The 20,549-nt window shown below is 44.6% G+C and overlaps 1 protein-coding gene across 1 annotated transcript in view; it reads left to right on the top strand.

Moving 5' to 3' along the window:
• SLC24A3 (solute carrier family 24 member 3) overlaps positions 1-20,549 on the top strand; it is a 66,095-nt gene that overhangs the window by 19,407 nt on the left and 26,139 nt on the right. Inside the window, exons 8-11 of the mRNA XM_070939138.1 lie at positions 1,462-1,622; positions 2,577-2,847; positions 6,665-6,831; positions 8,728-8,842. Of these exons, the coding sequence (XP_070795239.1) occupies positions 1,462-1,622; positions 2,577-2,847; positions 6,665-6,831; positions 8,728-8,842 (714 nt within the window). The remainder of the gene's footprint in view (positions 1-1,461; positions 1,623-2,576; positions 2,848-6,664; positions 6,832-8,727; positions 8,843-20,549) is intronic.

Below are 20,549 nucleotides of genomic sequence, written 5' to 3'. Positions count from 1 at the left end.
AAGTGCTGTATCACTAGCATTTGCATCCTTCAAAGTTGGAGTCTCGGGAGCACACAGCTAAAGAGAAACCTCTTGTCAATATTTAAGGGTTTATGTGGAGCTGCAAGTAGTCTTCGGCCCCCCTGAAGGGATGCAGCCCCTTGACAGAATCTGGAGGTGGAGTGGCACCTATGGGCCAATTCTGGCACAACAGTGTTATTAAGTAAACTTAGTGTGATGTCTTAGCATTACATCTGAACCAGGTCATTAGTTTGTTCAACAAGCCATTATGAAAAATCTTGGTTTAGCAGCATGTATGGACACAATCTCTAATCTCAGATTGTGGGGAAGCACAAGAGCAGAGGGCCTCCACTTATACATAAGCTTTCCAAAAAAGGAGTAGACAATTTGGGGGACTAAGACAGTGGCCATTTTTACCTTTTTTAGAAAGTTAATGTTATTAGGTCTAAAGTGGGAAAGTGGGAACTCTTAAGTTAAGGCAAAATGTCTTGGATTCAAGTTCTTTGACAACAGTTGGATGCTATCTTTTCCTGAGATGTTTTTCAACTTCCTAGTATACATTACATCTCTCGGATTCCCTGGTTATCTCTCACCATCCAAGCACAAACCCAGTTCCAACCCTGCTTAGCTTCCAGGACTTCCAAGATCACATGACCATGGGGATGCTGCAGTGATCATAAATGTGAAAAACCAATAATAAGTCATTTTTTTCAGTGCTGTTGTAACTTTAAATGGTCCCTAAACAAATGGTTGGAAGTTGAGGACTACTGTATAAACAAAAATGGAAAAATATTTTTAATAGACTTGTATAAGATTCTACGATTAATCACAACAGTATTCCATCTGTTTACATGTACAGCTAAAAAGATTTTTAGATTTAGTAAGAACAAGTATCTGGAAGACAATGCCCTATTATGCTGTACTTTGGAAACTAAGCTGCTGTTTACATTAGGAGTCTGAATGGCTCAAACAATAACATTAAATATTTTGTAATTTGTTACATCTGTAGCTTACCATGTGGCATAAGATATAGATCAGCATAGTAGATTATTGTTCTAGTCTGTAACCAGGTTAGGAACAGTAAAAATCTGTAATTTATAAAATTAAGCTTCCATATACCTCTGGTACAGTATACAGTATATCCATAAATTATAATTTTAAAGTTATCTACAATTTATTTTTCTGTCATAAATTATATATAAATATCTAGAATTTTGTAGTGTTTATCAAAAAATGTATTTGGCCAACATAAGCAGATAGAAAAATATGATAATAGAGGAAAAAGACAGTGGTAAATGGACTCAATACATCTATTATTGTATGTTTCTAAAAATTAGGGAGATGCTACTAAAATGTTAAATGAAATTAAGGTCAAAAATACTATAAATTGTAGAACTTTCAGATAAGAAAAATTGATGATGCAAAAGAATTTTCCTTCCAATTCTGTTAATTTTTTTTTAGGAAATTTCCACCGCAAAGCCTCCGTAATCATGGTGGACGAGTTGCTGTCTGCATATCCACACCAGTTATCCTTTTCAGAGGCTGGACTCCGGATTATGATCACAAGTCACTTTCCTCCCAGGACCCGGCTCTCCATGGCCAGTCGCATGTTGATCAATGAGGTATTTAGTAGATTTTATTCAAATGTTACAACCCACCCTTTCTTTTACTCCAACTATTAACTGTTGCTTTTGCCACCTTTCATCCGGCTCAAAAAGCATTATCTTAGCAGGAAGAAAGCAGGAAAGGAATGGTATCTGCTGCTCAGTCCTAAGTTTCTCTTGCAGTGGGAATGACAATTTAACCCAGAAGGCTTCATTTGTACGTTGATAACTTCATACTAACAGGAATTTGGTTAGTCAGAATTTGTGGTTCATATAACATAGTAAAAGCGCTATATTCTGAGTATGCTTGCACCACTCAGTTATAAGAGGACATAAAGGGAGTGTTTGGATCGGCAGGCTGTTAATTCCTGGCAAACCAGAATTTGATATGGTATGTAATAATCTGACTCCTCCCATACTTTTCCAGAATCTTTGTCATTGGGATGGCATTGTTAGACTTTGGAGCTCTTATAAAAGTTCAGGTTCCTCAAAAATCAATCTGCACTGAATCTCTGGTTATTTGCAAACATATTTAAAGCTAAAAGATTAATAATTATTTAAAAATAAAACATTTTCTGTCTATTCAAGTGCTATTGAATTCAGCATTTTATATGCTTCTCATGGAATGAGTATACAAGGCTTAGGGCAGTGGTGGGATTCAAGTAATTTAAGAACCGGTTCTCTGCCCTAATGATTTCTTCCAACAACCAGCTTGTTAAACTGCTCAGGAAGTTAACAACCGGTTCTCCCGAAGTGGTGCGAACTGGCTGAATCCCACCACTGGCTTAGGGCATCAATAAAAGTTACATGCGCTTTAAAATCACAATGTCCTGACATCAAAATGGCATCAGCCAAATATTTTTGAACAAATAATTTGGTCATTTTGTTTTGCACATCTCTTCGTCTTTTCATTCAGTTTATTTGTGTTTTAAAAATGCGTGCAGATTTCACTTTGTTTTTGTTTTCTTCCAGAGACAAAGATTAATCAACAGCCGAGTGTATACCAATGGAGAATCAGAGATAGCCATCAAGGTTCCTTTCAAACATACCATGGAGAATGGATCAGGGTTCAGCAACTCTGCTAAAGGAAGCACAAATGGAACCAGAAGAGATGAGGAGGCTGCTGAGGGTGGCAATGAAACAGAGAATGAAAATGAAGACAATGAAAACAATGAGAATGACGAGGAGGAGGAAGAAGATGATGATGATGACCAAGGCCCTTACACTCCTTTTGATCCACCATGTAAGAAATTCCTGTGTTTCTATTTATCTATCTTTAACATTTCAAATCCTTATCTTTCATCATTCCTTAAAGATGAAATATCTAATTTGGAGATATTTACTTTATTGTACTTTACGGTATTAGAACAACAGAGTACAACAAGCAATGTACCTTCTTAACTTTCCCTTCCCTTCAATTATTTTCCCATGCAGACAAAATTAATTCAAATTAATGTACTGTCCTTAAAAAATTGTATTCTTTGATGCCTTGTAGGAAAAGGGGAAATAATAAATGCCAGATATTCTTTTCTATATTCAAGGCTTTGTAGGATTTGACAGTTTAAAGTATTTTTCCCTTTTGGGTTAAGATAGGTAGCCTGGTATTCCCCAGTTGTTTTGGACTTCAACTTCCACCAACCCCAGCAAGAAAGGAATTGTGGACCTTGTTCTAAATATTTTGTGTAGCACCAAGTTGCCTTCTCATCTTTTAGGGGAAAATATTACAAAATCCTCTAATATTGTTTTATATTATATTTATGTTTTCCACTTCCAAAGAATAAAGTTACAGGTCTATGGACTCTTGAAGAAATTTCAAAAAATGTTTGTGTTTTTGCTTTAGTTATTAAACAATTAATATTTGTAGCACTGAAAGCAAAACATAAATTAGCAAACATTTCTGTTTTGGCTCTTCTTGATTGGATGCTTTGGAATTAGAGCAGTGGAATTTGAATGCTGCTGGTTGCAAAGCTTTTGTAATGTGGGAGTAATGTTACTGACATCTCATGTTCTACCACTAACATTGGAGAGGGAAAATCTGAAAGGGGACAACAGGGGACAATTTGAGCTTGTGACTCCTGAGGAAGTGAACAAAGCTGTAGGAGCGATGAGTTCCTCCACTTGTTTGTTGGATCTGTGCCCCTCCTGGCTGGTTTTGGCCAGCAGGGAGGTGACACGAGGCTGGCTACAGGCTTTAGTTAACGCGTCCTTGAGGGAAGGGGCCTTCCCGCAATCATTAAAGGAAGCGGTTGTAAGGCCCCTCCTCCTCAAGAAGCCTTCCCTGGATCCAGCAGAATTAAAGAACTTTCATCCAGTCTCCAACCTACCCTTTGTGGGAAAGGTTGTAGAGATAGTGGTGGCACTTCAGCTCCTGTGGTCATTGGAGGAAACGGATTATCTAGACCCTTTTCAGTCTGGCTTCAGGCCTGGCTACAGCATGGAAACTGCCTTGGTCACGCTGATGGATGATCTCTGGCGAGCCCGAGTTGGGGGTCATTCCTCCATCTTGGTGCTACTTGACCTCTCAGCGGCTTTCAATACCATTGACCATGGGATCCTTCTGGGATGACTAAGGGAGTTGGGAGTGGGAGGCACCATGTTACGGTGGTTCTCCTTCTATCTCTCTGGTCAGTCACAGTCGGTGTTGGTAGGAGGACAGAAGTTGACCCCTAGGCCCCTCGTTTGCGGGGTGCCTCAGGTCTTGGTCCTCTCTCCCCTTCTATTTAACATCTACATGAAGCCGCTGGGTGAGATCATCCGACGATACGGGGTGAGGTATCAGCAATACGCTGATGATACCCAGCTGTATATCTCTACCCCGCGTCAATTCAGTGAGGCGGTGGATGTGATGTGCCGGTGCCTGGAGGCTGTGAGAGTCTGGATGGGAGTCAACAGACTCAGACTTAACCCAGACAAGACCGAGTGGCTGTGGGTATTGCCTCCTAAAGACTATGTTGATTGTCCATCCTTGGTTCTGGGGGGGAAGAAATTGTCCCCCTCAGAACGGGCTCGCAATTTGGGTGTCCTCCTAGACTCACAGCTAAGATTAGAGCAACATCTGTCAGCTGTGGCTAGGGGGACCTTTGCACAGGTTCGCCTGGTGCACCAATTGCGACCCTACTTGGATCAGGAGGCTATCCTCACAGTCACTCATGCTCTTGTCACCTCATGGTTAGATTATTGCAACGCGCTCTACATGGGGCTACCCTTAAAAAGTGTTCGGAGACTACAGTTGGTCCAGAACGCAGCCGCGCGAGCTGTCATGGGTGCATCTAGGTACACACACATTATACCAACTCTCCGCGAGCTGCACTGGCTCCCTATTGGTCTCCAGTCACAATTCAAGGTGTTGGTTATTACCTTTAAAGCCCTACATGGCTCAGGGCCAGGTTATCTTCGAGACCACCTTCTACCGCATAGCTCCCAGTGACTGGTAAGATCCCACAGAGTTGGTCTCCTCCGGGTCCCATCAGCTAAACAATGTCGGCTGGCGGGCCCGCGGGGGAGGGCCTTCTCTGTGGCTGCCCCAGCTCTCTGGAACCAGTTACCTCCTGAGATCCGGACCATCCCCACCCTATTGGCCTTCCAAAAAGCAGTGAAGACCTGGCTTTTCCGGCAGGCCTGGGGCCGTTGATCTCGCTGTTGCAATCTGGCGAGATCCGGCCATGAATGGTGTGAATGGGTTTTAATTGTTTTTAATGTTTTAATTTTTAATGTTTTTATATATGGTTTTTAAATGCATTGTAAGCCGCCTTGAGTCTTCGGAGAAAGGCAGCATACAAGTTGAACAAATAAATAAATAAACAGTAAAACCTTCTGACCTTCTAGAAAGCTACTTCTGCACCGAAGGCATCCTCAAAATTCTTCCAGTTTCTTTGCCTAACTGAGGAAGAATTGAGAATTCTCTGCAGCCAGCTTGCAAAGGGAAATACTGATGCTGTGGCCTAGAAAGACTAGAGAACCCTTGAAAAATACTAAAAGAAGAAATGATTATTTTATTCTTTAAAATAAAGTGGTGAATATTGTGAGATGGACACTGAAAAGATAATCTGTCATTCCAATTTGGCAGCAATAACTCATACTTCATTGGGCTTGGTCACCTAGAGTTTCTAATAGGGAATCAACTGTCTAAGGCAGGGGTTCCCATCCCCTGGGCCATGGCCCATTACCAGGCCTTGAGCCCTTCGGAACTGGGCTGTGCAAGTGGTGGGGGAGTGTGTGTGCGCACATGTGTATCCCCACTTGTGCAAGCAGTGGGCATGCCCTCTCCTCCCCCTGCCATTCTGCAAAGCTGGAAAGGTTGGGGAACCCTGGTCTAAGGGCCCCATTACTTGGTTTTACTATTTGCTGATTAATCATTATGATTGCTATTGTGGATGTTTTTATTGTTTTAATGCTTTTAATTGTTTTACAGTATTAGAAGTGTAAGTCACCTAGATTCTCCTGGTTGAGTTGGGTGGCTAGAAATTGAATAAATAAATCTTTGAATTTTTAATTTTATAGATTGGAAGACCATGTTGCCTACAAAAAAAGGATTTTAAATTGTACTAACAATAATCTGATCAGGCTCCCTGAATTTAGTATGCCAGTCAGCAGTATTCCATAACAACCATGTGAGGTGCTGTGGGACAAGGGTGAAATGTAAAATCTGTTACTACTGGTTCTGTGGGCGTGGCTTGGTGGGGGGGATAATGTGACGGTGGGCGTGGCCAACTTTTTTTAAAAAAAACTTTTCAAAGCATTTTTTCTAATGCTTTGAAAAGCCTCTCTGCCATCAGGAACTCAGCTGGGATCGTCAGATACTCTTCAAAGCATTTTTTTTACCACGTCTTCGGCCAAGAAGTTGCAGAAAAAAATGCTTTGAAAAGCCTCTGATGATCCCAGCTGAGCCGCGCGATCATCAGAGGCTTTTTTTTTTACTTTTAAAAGCATTTTTTCATCGGAAGAGGTTGTAGAAAAAACTGCTGTTTTTAGAATAGCTTTGATCATTTATAAAAGTGTGGCATAAGAAGTGCAAGTAAAGTTCTTTGGTTCTTATAAAATATATTGATTTATTTTTACAGCTGGCATAATAGAAATTATCAAGTGGCTCTTCACCTGGCCTCTATCTTTGCTCTTATACTTCACGGTGCCCAACTGTAGCAAACCCTACTGGGAGAAGTGGTTCTTGGTCACTTTTGCTTCCTCTACACTCTGGATTGCAGCCTTTTCCTATATAATGGTCTGGATGGTATGTATTAGGCTTGAGTAAGATAGCTTTAGATTCGGTAGATGCACTGTCTTCTCACAGTAATATCTATTCTTTGTTTTCAGCACTAATCAGCCAGAAGCTCATAAGGAAAATATTATTGTCCTCCCAATAGTTGCCAAGCAATCAGTGAAATGATGTCAGGAGTGACAAACCTCATATCCCAGGTGTCCTTGTGGACCTTCCTTGGTTAATAATCCTTGCCATCCCTTCATCATAATTGCAAAAAACCAGAAGTACCATTTTCTGCCATTTTGCATTAGGAAAAGCACACAACTATGATGTGTATCTTAAAATAGACTTGTGGGCATTCCCTTCCCCACAAATCTCAGGAAAAACAATTTTCTTTCATTGTTCCACCTCCCCCAAATAATTATGCCTATTCTTACAAGACAGGAAAATTTATACAATCAGTCTGTCCTATGTGCGTTTCCCAAATCTTTTTGTAAAAATCCACATCCTCTAGCCAATCCTAACAAGTTGCCCACCACTCAGTGCTTGAAGGCAATCTAAAGAGGTTTCCTTTAAACAAGGAGGCAACTTGTGCTCTGGGAAACATTTATCTCACTAAATAAAACATCTTTACTCTCAGCTAGAAATTACAAAAGAAGTTGAGCAAGGATCCATGGGACTAGTTATAGAGCATATCCTCTAAGGAGACAGTGATTCAAGCAGGTGTGAAATCCAGCAGGTTCTGACAGGTTCTGGAGCAGTTTGGAGAACCGGCAGTGGAAAGTTTGAGTAGTTCGGAGAACCGGCAAATACTACCTCTGGCTGGCCCCAGAGCAGGGTGGGAATGGGAATTTTGCAGTATCCTTCCCCTGCCACGCCCACCGAGCCACACCACGCCCACCAAGCCACGCCCAGAGAACTGGTAGTAAAAAAAATTGGATTTCACCACTGGATTCAAGCATCATAGTTGAAACTGATTAAATGTAGCTATTGTTAGTTATTAAACACCCTCATAGCTGACTATATATGAAAGATGTCACCCAGATAATCTGAATATATCATATTTTGTCAGCAAAATAACTCATTAAAAGTAGTACAAACCTCTTGATATTCTCTAAAACAATTTTAGGAAGAAGGAATGGGAGTGCAAATCAGCCACTTACAACCTGAAACAATTTAGCAGGTCATAAGATTGTGGGTGCCATATGCACAAGAAAAAAAACCCTCTCATGCTTATTTGCACTACATCACCATAGTACTAGTCTTAGTTATGGACTGGTCATTGCCTGCAATGAAGATTCTTCTCCTTTCACAAGCCATGAAGTGGTTTTTACGCTGTGGTTCTTAAATTCTGTTTTTCCTCCATCTGGCCTCTAGCATAGTGGCCCCCAACCTTTTGGGCACTAAGGACCGGTTCCACAGAGAAAGGTTTTTCCGCCAACAGGAGGAGGCGTGGTTTTGCATGCTGCCTGCATCCCATAGATGGGGCTTCATTTGTTTGCACAGGCTGATTGCTGGCATGCTGCGGTCCAGTGCCAGTCCGTGGACTAGAGGTTGGGGACTCCTACTCTAGCAGTTTGCCTTACTATATTAGTACCTACAGTTCTTTCTGTATACTGCAGCAGACCAGAGAGTGCACTCAGTAACAATTGTTGAGAGTACTTGCAAGTTCCCTATTCTAGGTTTCATCCATAATATCACCCAAACCAGTTGCAGCACAGTCTTCTTGGAATCCAATTATATCTAATACTTTTTTCAGCCAAAGTGTTCTAATAAGTACTACTGCTCTTGCAGAAATGAGTTGTAGCCACATGATGATCAGTGGGAAAACCTAAAGTGTCTCCATCCACAGAACACCTCACTGAAAACCAAATGGTATTATAGATAAGTGTTTAAGCAACCTGACAATTCATTTTATTTTTCTAGGTCACAGTCATTGGTTTCACTTTGGGTATTCCAGATGTGATAATGGGGATCACATTTCTGGCAGCTGGAACCAGTGTACCAGATTGTATGGCAAGCCTTATTGTGGCAAGACAAGGTATATTTGTAATTTGTTATATATGAATATTACAGAATCCTTAAAGATATTTAAAAGGTATTCTTTAATTTTGCTTCAGGGTAAAGAAATAACAATTTCTACAATAGAGAATATATATTCATAATATGGAAAAGAGTAGTCTCTGTTCAGATAGGTAGCCAAAAAAATAATAATGAAGAAAGATAAGGAATGTCTCCAAACTTGGATGCCCTTTTCGTTCTCTTTCCCATCTCTCTTTGATTTTTCACCATAAGTATGTTATGATGGATTACGCAGATGACAATTTGAAACATAGGGCCACACCTCTGCCTTTTCTTCTTCCTTTATAATTCCATCCTCCTTATTTTTCTTTTCATTTTCTTTCTCTCTTTTTTTGTAGCCCTCAGAACACTTTCTGATCATAAGTGCTGAAAATCACAGCCTCGTCCACTTTATATTTTGGCTCACCTATCCCAATATTAAATGTACTGGCCTAACTTCTAAATTGGAGGGCCCTAGATTTTGTCATCTCTACAACACTACTTGTATTATTCTGGAGACATAATATTCCTGTGATGCAACATATGGCAAAGAATGTGATGTTGGTAAACCGAGGCCTTGCAAATCACATGACTGCCAAAAACAAATATGTCAGCGGCAAGCATCCCAAGATTATCACCCTTCCCACACTGAATTCTAGCCGTACAGGATCTAATTCTGTATTTTAAAAACAGAAAATGAGTAGAAAATTGCAACCAAACATGTTGAAGTTGGAACTATGTGGCTATCAGACTCCTTAGTGTTACAGGTTTTTTAGAATTGGGATTTACCATTAGGGTTAAAGTAAGGTAAATTCTAATCCCAGTGCTGGTTTTGACCTCTAGAGCCTTTCATAGCAGAGGCCAGGTTATTTAAGGGACTGCCTCTTCCCCACTACATCTCATCCCATATGGTCCAGCAGAAGAGGCATGCTATAGGTCCTATCTGCCAAAGAGTTACATCTGGCAGGAGCCAGGAGATGGGCCTTTTCTGCTGTGGCACACACTCTGTGGAACATCATCCTCTCAAAGTGAGATTGGCCCCATCTCTGCCCACCTTCTGGAAGTCCTTCAAAATCTGATTGCATCAACAGGAGGCCACAAGTGAATTGTGATCTGATGTGGTAGCTCCATTGCACATAACTATAATCTGATGCTCTTTTCTAGCATTTTAATTATACTATTTGTTGATTTTTTAAAAATCGATTTTATGGTTTGATTGTAATGGCTCAGAGTCACAATTTGTGAAATGGGCAGCCAAAAAGAATATGATAAATAAATAAAAATGTTTGTTTCAGTTTTACTGTTAAGGTTAAATTTCAATTTAATATCAGTCAGGGGAAAAGGTAGATTTGAAATGGATTAAATGTTTTATATTAAGGTTAAATTTAAATTAGCATATTGTATTGGGTGTGGTTAAATTAGGGATCCAGGGTTATCATTAAAGTTAGTTTTAATGATATTTATGGGATATATTGTTGGGGTTAGGTTTGTAAATATATACTGTCATGTTGGGGTTAAATCAAAATTATAGTTAGTGTTCAGTCAGGATTATAGTAAAATTTAGCCGAGTCATTTAAGGGCTGTAATTAAGAGGGGAAAGATTCAAGAAGAAAGACTGAATTTTGAAAATGTTGGCATGGGGAAGAGAATTTCTTATTATCCACTTTCCTAACATGCTTCTTTACTTTTCTTTTCATTTCACATATGTTCCTCACATTCTGTGTTCCTCACAGAATGCATCTATCTTAGAGAATATCCTACTGCAAGATAAAGGATGACAATAATTTATGGAGGGCAGGTTTATAATCCTGATTGCTGATACCTTTATGTTAAGAAGAGATATTATTACATATAAATGCCTAACATTGCTTCCCCATGGCAGAGTAAGGGTTAATCCCATTCACCCACCTAACCCTTCCCCTGATCCCTCCTTACCTTGGCCTCGCCTCCCAGGTATATAAGGTATGGCCCAGGGATCCAGATGCACTTCCAGATATCCACCTGTAACAGAAATAACTGATTAATAAAGAACTCTGATTCAAATACATTTCATGTTGGAGTTATTGGGTAAGATCCTTGGAAACACGCCAGAGATTGGTAGCAGAGGATGGTTAACCCACAACTCACAGAAATGGCAGAATAAGGAATCCAGTCCGAAGCAGAAAACAGGATGTTCACCAGAGCCTATATGAAACAGATGGAGGAGCTGCAGGCTCTCGAAGGCGCCACAGCGAGAATCGACACGACCGAGTGTGAGCAGGAACATGACCTGAACTTACTGCTCTGGGACGAGGAACTGAGACAGGAAACCTGCAGCAGCGAAAGAACAGAGCCACCGAACAGAGACGACTTCCGATCAATCATTCTGAAGATGCTGGAAGCGCCCGCCAGCAAAGAGGAGCTCATTGCGAAACTCCAAGGCCTTCTGGAAAGCCATGGAGCAGCGATGAGCACCCAGGAACCAGAAAATGAAGTCGCCAGTCCGGCAAGGGAAAGGCTTTCCCAAGCTGAAGTTCCGGACATGGACGATTTCATTTCCGCGCCATGCTCCCGGCGGCCATCTTGGAATGGCCGACAACCAATGAGGAGCCGAGATTTAAAAGAAATGGCGCAAACCTGTGAGGACCCCAACATGAATGGGGAAGAACCCGAAAACCGCACAGAAACAACAACACAAGCCTGCAAGAGCCCACCTACTGGGCCCGAAGTGGAAAAAGCGATCGAGACTCTTGCAGCAGCACTCAGCTCCGCATTCAAGCCTCCCGCGCCTGCAAAGAAACACCCCGAGGCACACCAAAGCCAGAGGGACAACAGGGTGGTCACCGGAACCCATGCAGCAACCCAGCCAACATTCCGAGAGACAACGCGCCCAGAAAACAAACATCGGGACCCGATCACCTGCAGGATTGATCAACCGCAGTATTCGCACTCGCCACCCGCTGCACCAACTACACAAGACCCAGGAATACGAAGGCAAAACAGCTACTCACCAGCTGTGCAACCCCCACCAGGCTTCTCTACTCGTCTGGAGACCATCCAGCAACGACCAGGATCCACCGCCGCCGCTGCTGCCACCACTGCCACCGCACCGCTGAATCCAGGGGATCCTCGACTTATGTCCATCGCCTGCGCTGCCGAGCTCCAGAGGTCCTTGACCTACAACTGCTTCACCTCCTCACCTCTTCCCGTTCTTCGCCGGAGATCCAGGGGCCCAGCCATGGCATCCGTCATCCAGGGAGGGCTACGGGCCCGCCAGGGGTGAGTCCAGCCTCCCTCCCACCAGCAGGCCTAGGCCTAGGCCTAAGAGCAGCAGCAGAGAGTTCCTCACCCAACGACCTCCGGCGCAAAATGAGCTTCGCGCATGCCCAGTCGCCACCTGTAAGAAGAGAGAGGAACATAGAGATAAATCCATACAGACTAGCAACTAGCATTCCCCCAGCATATTGCGAGTTCCCTCACCTGCAAAACCATGGACAGCTCCAGACTGTGAGTAACTTACCATACAGCTCAATGACTTTGCCAACTGATTTCCACAAGCTAAAACTAGATGGGACTAATTTCTTAGAGTGGAATCATCAGCTCCAAATTATCTTTCTAAGAGAAAATATGTTATTTTTACTTAATGACCCACCTAGAAAACCTTGGATCTTTGATATAGATTGCCTGCACCACAGGGCTTATTATTTGTTAATGGCAAGTCTATCACCCAGCATATACCCCAGCCTTGGCCACTACTTGACTGTGGCTGAGATATTATAAAAAATATTCAACTTATTCTATAGCAAGAGTGCAGCCACAACCACCAAGATCTCTAGAGAGTTCTACTCAGCCAGGCACAAGGCTGGAACTCCCATGGGTGAGCATATCCTAAAACTAAATACTACCAGGGCAGAACTTATACAAAGGGGGGAGACTATCTCTGAAGATAGTATGAAGAGTATAATTATAAATTCCCTGGACTCTAGTTGGGAAAACTTTATAGTGCAACTGGGTAGCCTCAACATAGAGCACCTCTCCCTAGAAACACTTACCAACAGGCTGATAGCTGAGGATAGCCTAAGAAGGGACCACTCCACGAGCCGCAGGGAGAGTAGACCAGTAAAAAGGGTAGAGTTTCAAACCAGAGATCACAACACCCCCGAATGCTTTACCTGCGGCTCCAGAAATCATTATAAGAGAGATTGCCCCAGAAACCAAAGGGACAGAGACTATAATCACTGTAGGGAAAGGCAAGGCTGGAAGTCAGGGTTCCTAGACAGGCACTCACCAGACAGCAGATTCAGGCGCAGAGACTCCCCCAATCCCAGAGACAGGAGGGGACATAGAGACAGCTCTAGGGACAGCCAACCAGGGTCACTGTATGGCCTTGGGGACCACCAACCCACATGCACGCAGCCAGTGAAAGGGAACACATGGCTCATCGATTCAGGAGCCACCAACCACACCACCAACAACAGGAACATACTTACATCATTCACAGCAAAGAAGTACCACATTAAGGTAGCTAATCAGGACAAGGTACTGGTAACAGGAGAAGGGAACACACACATAAATGGGATAGGGAGAATAGAGGGGGTACTGCTCATACCTGAGATACCTCACAATATACTGGCCACACTCAAGCTCAGCAAAGACTTGGGCATTGAGATGACTTTTAAGGGAGGAAAGGCATACATGACAAAGGGTAATAAGGACATAGGCAAAATCATCATTGAAGGGGGGCTCACATACTTATAACCCCAAGAAAATGATTATACAAACACAAAAGCACAACTAGAAAATAGGGAAGGCAAAACAGGTACCCCCGGGGAGACAAAAGAGGTTAAGGCTGGGCACATCACTGAGGACAAACACACTTCTGACACAGCACACAAGGGGAAGCCATCTATTGGCAAACCCATCAGTGATGAATGCGCCCATCTACTTCATAGGAAGTTGGGCCATGCCAGTTTCCCAATTGTACAAAAAATGACTGAATGTTCAAACGGTTTGCAAGTAAAGAACTGTAACAATTACCTAGAGTGTTCCGTGTGCAAATGTTCTAAACTCTAAACAAAACCCAAACCAAAAAAGGCCTCTCGCACCACCAGTTCGACCTTCCAGTTAGTACACATGGATTTGGTAGGTCCCATGAAACCCTCTATTAAGTACAAGAAGAGGTTTTTTCTAACTATAGTTGATAACTTCAGTCATTACAGGTTCGTATACACACTCAGTCACAAAAATGAGGTGTTTCAAAAGTTCAAGGAATTTTACAGGAGGGTAGAAACACAACACAACACCAAAATAAAACAAATAATGACAGATAGAGGGTCAGAGTTCCTATCAAGGGACTTCTCCAATTGGATAAAGAAACATGGAATATTACATTTTACTTCTTTGCCGTTTTCCGCATTCCAGAACGGAGTGTCGGAACGCAGAAACGGTGTATTACAAACAATGGTAAGATGCGTATTAGAAGACGCAGGGCTGGGGCAACACTTCTGGGCAGGCACTCACATACTCAAACTATACCCTAAACAGGCTATGGTCCAGCGTGGTAAACAAAACTCCTTATGAGGTTATATACAACAGGAAACCCCAAATAGCTCACCTACACATATTTGGGGTCACAGCGGATGTACATATACTGAAACAATTAAGGCGAAAGGGGGACAAGGTATCAAGGAGACTAAGATTTATGGGATACGAGTCCGGGACAAAAGGGTAGAGGTTTATTGACAAGGACAATAAATTTATCATATCCAGGACAGCAGTGTTTCATGAAAACACAAACTGGTCAAAAATACATCTCAACGAAGTGTTCTCCAGGCAGGAAGTCACAGACAATGCAAGGGTCACGAGTAGACTAGACACAGCTGAAACCGAGGCACACGAGAAACAGAAACCCAGACACCAAGGGGTAGCCACCAAGGGATGGAAAGAGGACCACCCCGTCATAAAGGTAGATGCACTCACAGAAAGGGAAGCCAAATAAATGCATGACATAGAAACACTACCCAACAGGCCCGTTAGGCACAACAAGAACAAAATGCCAAAAAGGTTTGAAGATTACGTACTATCAATACACACAAACACCACGACACCCAACTCTTATGAAGACATACTTAGGTTGCCACAGGAAGAGAGAATTAGGTGGGAGGAGGCCATGGAGAAAGAGATGAACAACCTGAGAGAGCTAAATGTGTATACTCCATCCAAGATACCAGACAACAAGGTACCCATTGGGACAAAGTGGGTTTTTAAAATCAAGGAGCTTGAGGACAATAAGACACTGTACAAGGCTAGGTTAGTAGCACAGGGGTTTGCACAGAAATACCCGGAGGACTACGCCGATACATATTCACCCATGGTCAGGGTCGAGAGTGTCAAGAGCGCCCTGGTGATAGCAACAATTCTAGGACTAGAAGTTTACCAATTCGATGTGCAGACAGCTTATCTCCACGCGGAACTAGACAAAGAGATCTTTGTCAGGGCACCCCCTGGAAGAAACACACAGAAGAGGGATACCTTGTTGTTAAACAAGAGTCTGTATGGGCTGAAGCAATCCGGGAAGAGGTGGTATGAGTGCCTAGCGAAAATTCTCAGGGACATGGGATTCACAGCCACCTCTGCTGACCTATGCTTCTTCACCAAAAGGGAGGGCACATCCATTGAATACGTGCTTGTTTATGTGGACGATATTCTATATTGTGGCCAGCATAAACAGAAATGTGATGATTTCGCTGATAAGTTGGGGAAGCATTTCGCACTAAAAACTCTGGGAAAGGTAAACAAGTACTTGGGTGTCCAGATCGACAGAACACAGAATGGACGTTGGCTTACCTGAACGTCCTTTTTCAGGGCGCTGCGACTACATTCCATGGCTGGGATTTTCACTTATACATAGCTGACCACTGGGTGTTAATTATTCAAATTTGTGCTCTGGTCTCCGCCCTCTTTTATGCTGATTACCTCAGTCTTTTCACGAAGGAGCTAGAAACCAGGAATCTACAAGAAAAAACAAACGAACCAACACAAATACCGCCAACAACAAGCCGGACAGAACAGGAAGCCGGAACAAGGGCGGGAATGGAATGTAGTCGCAGCGCCCTAAAAAAGGACGTTCAGGTAAGCCAACGTCCATTTTCCAGTGCGCTGCTTCCTACATTCCATGGCTGGGATATACCCAAGCTCAACTATAGGGGGGAGGCTGACTGCTCTCGACCTCCTCGGCAGAATAGACTTGTTGAAGCACTCGTCTGCCAAATGAAGCCTCAGCCGAGGCAAAAGAATCAAATTTGTAATGACGGCTAAACTGTGAAGCTGAAGACCAGGTAGCAGCACGACAGATGTCAGTGATGGAAGCCTGAGTAGCCCACGCAGCCATTGTCGCTGCACTGCGAGTAGAATGAGCCAATATCCTGCCTGGAGCCGGTCTGGCCTGGCGTTCATACGCCATCGAAATACACGCCTTGATCCAACAACCCACAGTTGAAGAGGACACCTTACGTCCCATGGAGGCAGGATGAAAGGACACCCAGAGGGCCTCAGTCTGTCGAAAGGAAGCCATCCGTTTAAGGTATCTTCACAGAACCCTGCGTACATCCAACGTATGCCAGCGCTTCTCGTGAGGATGGCGAGGATCCGGGCAGAAATCAGGTAAAATCAACTCTTGAGCTCGATGAAACCATGAGGTCCCCTTTAGAACAAATGAAAGGTCTAATCTTGATACAACTCTATCCGCATGGAAGATGCGTGCAGATAACGCTGCAATCTCAGAAATCCTCCGCGCAGATGTAATAGCCAACAAGAAAGCCAACTTGAATGATAGGAGCTTTAAACTGATGGAAGCTAAAGGTTCAAACGTATCGGATGTAAGAGCGTGAAGAACTAAAGGTAGGTCCCAAGAAGGATAACGAGTTACAATAGGCTGCGAGATAACTGTCACCCCCCGAAGAACCTCGAATCCTGGGATCATGAGACAAAGGCCGAAGAGGATCGCGAGATAGGACCGTGGCCAGAGCAGCGACCTGTCTCCACAGAGTTGCCGGAGCCAACCCTTTGTTCAAGCCGGCTTGATGAAATTGCAAGACCTCCAACACATCGGCCAATGTGGGATCAACATGATGCTTAGAACACCAGACAGTGAAGGCTTTCCAAGAAGCCTCATAGATACGAATCGTCGACGGCCGCCTGGACGATTGAATGGTGTGTATCACATCATCTGGAAAGCCATCCCTTTTCAGGAGCACCACTCAAGCGCCACATGGTCAACCAGAGCCACTGAGGGTCTGGGTGGACGATGACACCTTGGGAGAGCGACACCTTGTGTGGAGGGAGAGTCCAAGGGGGAGCTGTGGAAAGATTCACCAATTCTGCGTACCAGGCTCTGCGTGGCTAGCAAGGAGCAACGAGAAGGAGTTCGGCACGTTCCCTCAGAACCTTCCGGATGACTCTCGGGATCAATGGCAGAGGAGGGAATGCGTAACGCAGGCCTGGGGGCCACTGACAACGAAGAGCGTCGTGACCTTCCTCTCCCTCGCAGGGAAACCGGGAGAAGAACCTGGGGAGCTGCCTGTTTGAGGTGTGGCGAAAAGATCCACCAGGGGTGTCCCGAACCTCTGGATTATGTCCTGAAAGGTTCGTGGGTGAAGGCGCCACTCCGTCAGATCGAGCTGTTCTCTGCTGAGCCAATCTGCCCAAACTTTGGCTTCTCCGGAATGTGATCCACCCAAATCGATCTCGTGTGGCGCTCCGCCCAAGACAACAGTTTCTCTGCCTCTATCATCAAGGGTTTGGATCGAGTCCCCCCTTCTCGATTCACAAGGGCCTTCGTTGTCCTGTTGTCCATGAATAGTAGGACATGCTGACCCTCCAAGAGGGGACGAAACTGCCGAGGGGCCAGACACGCCGCTCGCAGCTCCAACCAATTGATGTTGTGCATCTTCTCCTCCGGAGACCAAAGACCTTGGACAACCTCGTTCAGCAGGTGAGCACCCGACCCTTGTAGGCTCGCGTCTGATGTCACAATGAGCCGGTCTGGGTCCAGAAAGGTGCTCCCTTTCGACAGCGCTGGCGATAGCCACCATAGGAGCGATGCTTGAACTTGAGCTGGGAGAAACACAGGCGTCTTGGACGTGCCTCTCCCCGACTTCTGGAACCGTAGAAGAAACCATTGCAACTGACGGGAGTGTCTGCGTGCCCAAGGAACGATGGCTATGCACGAAACCAACCTCCCCAGAAGTTGGGAAAGCAGCAGGGACACAGCTCTGTGTGATCTCACTTGAGACACCAGACTCCTGAGGCTGCGGATCCGTTCTGGCGAAGAAACACCTGACCTTTGCTGGAGTCTATGATCGCCCCCAGGTGAAGAATGCGATTGGTGGGTGAGAGATGACTTTACGGCAAGTTGATGGTGAAGCCGTGCTGTTGGAACACGGTGATCACAGGTGTTATGTCCCGAGTCGCCTGTTGTGGAGAAGAGGAAAGGACGAGAATGTCGTCGAGGTAACACAGGATTCTTATTGGAATCAGGCGGAGCTGTGCTGCGACTACTGCCACTAATTTGGAAAATGTTCCTGGAGCAGAAGATAGACCGAAGGGCATCGCGCAGTATTGGAAATGAAAGCCATTGTACTCGAAACGCAGGAACCTGCGATGTGCTGAATGGATGGGCACATGTAAATAGGCCTCCTTGAGATCCACCGACTGCAGAAAGTCGCCCTGTCTGACGCAAGCCAGGATTGACTCCAAGGACTGCATCTTGAACCTTCGATAAAGTATGAATTGGCTTAGAAATTTTAAGTTCAAAATGCCCCTGACGCCTCCCGAGGACTTGGGCACCAGAAACACTGTGGAATAAAAGCCTGTCCCTTCCTGGGTCACAGGAACTGGTTTGATGGCATTGATGGAGACGAGATGACAGATTTCTGCCTCCATCAGTTGTCTTCTTGCTGGAAGTGGTGACACCTGACAACGAATGAAATGGCTTGGAGGGGTGGAGAGAAATTCTAGACAGAGACCGAAGGCTACCGTGCGAAGGATCCATTGCTCGCACGCGGAGGACTTCCATTGATGATGAAAACCTTGGAGATGACCACCAATGGGAGCCAACGGTCTTGAGTCACTTGCCTCGTCTGAACGGTCTGTATCCGGATCCCCGGAATGGGCGTTTAGATTGGATACGCGGCCTGCCTCTGTCCCGAAAGGACTGTCTGTCCGAGGTACGATCCGATTCTTGAGAATAAAGTCCTTGTTGATAGGACACCCCTGATCCAGTGAACGGACGAAAGGATTGTCACTGCCCGTAGGGAGCATACCTGCGCTCCTGCCGTCTGAAGGATGACGGAAGGATCCTGTGTTTATCCTTGTCCTCCACCAGCAATGGATCTAGTGCTGCTCCAAACAACTTCGAGGCTGTGTAGGGCGCCGACGCCACCTTCCATTTGGTCTTAGCATCAGCTCTCCAATTACGTAGCCAAAACATCCTACGAGAAGTCACCGTTGATGTCAAGGCGTGTGAGGAAAACTTAGCAGCATTCAGAGAAGTGTCTGCTGAACATTCCGCAGCCGCCACCAGTTTGTTGACATCGTGATGCAATCTGATGCCATCAGGAGGCAATCTCTCTTGTAATTGGCGCAACCAGAGCAAGGAAGCTCTAGTGAAGAAAGAGGTGGAAGTGGCTGCTTTGACCGCCCAGGCAGCCGCCTGGTGCGTCTTCCTGAAGGCCAACTCTGCCTTCCGATCCTCTGCTTTAAGTCCATCCACAATGTCAGTTGTAATGACAGACGACGAGGTGAGAGCCGCAACAGGTGCATCAACCGAAGGCAAGGCCAGAATGTTTTCCAATTCGGGAGCAGAACAATAAAGTTTCTTGTCAAGAGCGCTTGGAGCAGTCAAAGAGCCGGGTTGAGCCCAACCACTTTGCACAAACTTCAGCAAATAAAGGTGGACAAGGGATAAAATCCTTGTCTGGCTTGGACACCTGGAACAAGGGATCATGTAGCGTAGACTCCTTGGAGGACTCAGCAGAAGGACCGGAAGACAAACCAAACTTTGTGGTCACCTTCGCCTTGTGAAGGAGAGACCTGAAACAGCCGGTCTGAAGAAGCCTGTGAAAACTGTTGTTCAGGAACAAAGCCCTCATCTTCTGACAATTCCATCTCCTCAGGAATTTCTTCCTCCACCTCAGAATCATCACTGGAATCATAGCCATGATGCGTTGATGTGGAAGGTCTCTCAGACAAATGACCCCTTCGTACAGGTGGTGGAACAGGGTGTTGGCCAGGCTGCGCGCCCTGCTGCAGTCCTGTTGACAAAAACTTTGCCAAACATCTGACAACATAGCTTGAACATTCAGTTGTGGATCAATAACAATAGAAGGCCCCGCAGAAGCAAGTTGAATGCATTCAGAATGAGAAGCAGCGGGTTCAGGTTCCACTTCAGGATCAGCTTCAGGAGCATGATGTACCATAACAGGAACCTCAATGGTTCTAGGCCTGACCACTTCTTGCTGACTATCACTAGTCTCCTGGACCACAGTAGGCCTCTCTGGAGGAAGATGATGTGGCAAATTCCCAAAAACAGGAAGAGAAGACACAACAGGTTCAGCAGATATCTCAGAAGAAGATCTGGCTTGAGAAGACTGACTAGCTCTGTTGAATTGGCGTTCTAAGGCATTATGCCTCCAAAGAGCGTATCTGTC

This window comes from Pituophis catenifer, unplaced genomic scaffold (assembly GCF_029215685.1).
Source record: "Pituophis catenifer annectens isolate HBS135680 unplaced genomic scaffold, rPitCat1.0.hap2 SCAF_3, whole genome shotgun sequence".
Classification (NCBI taxonomy): domain Eukaryota; kingdom Metazoa; phylum Chordata; class Lepidosauria; order Squamata; family Colubridae; genus Pituophis; species Pituophis catenifer.
The sequence above is the reverse complement of the archived record's forward strand: the minus strand, read 5'-3'. Positions and strand labels throughout refer to the sequence as shown.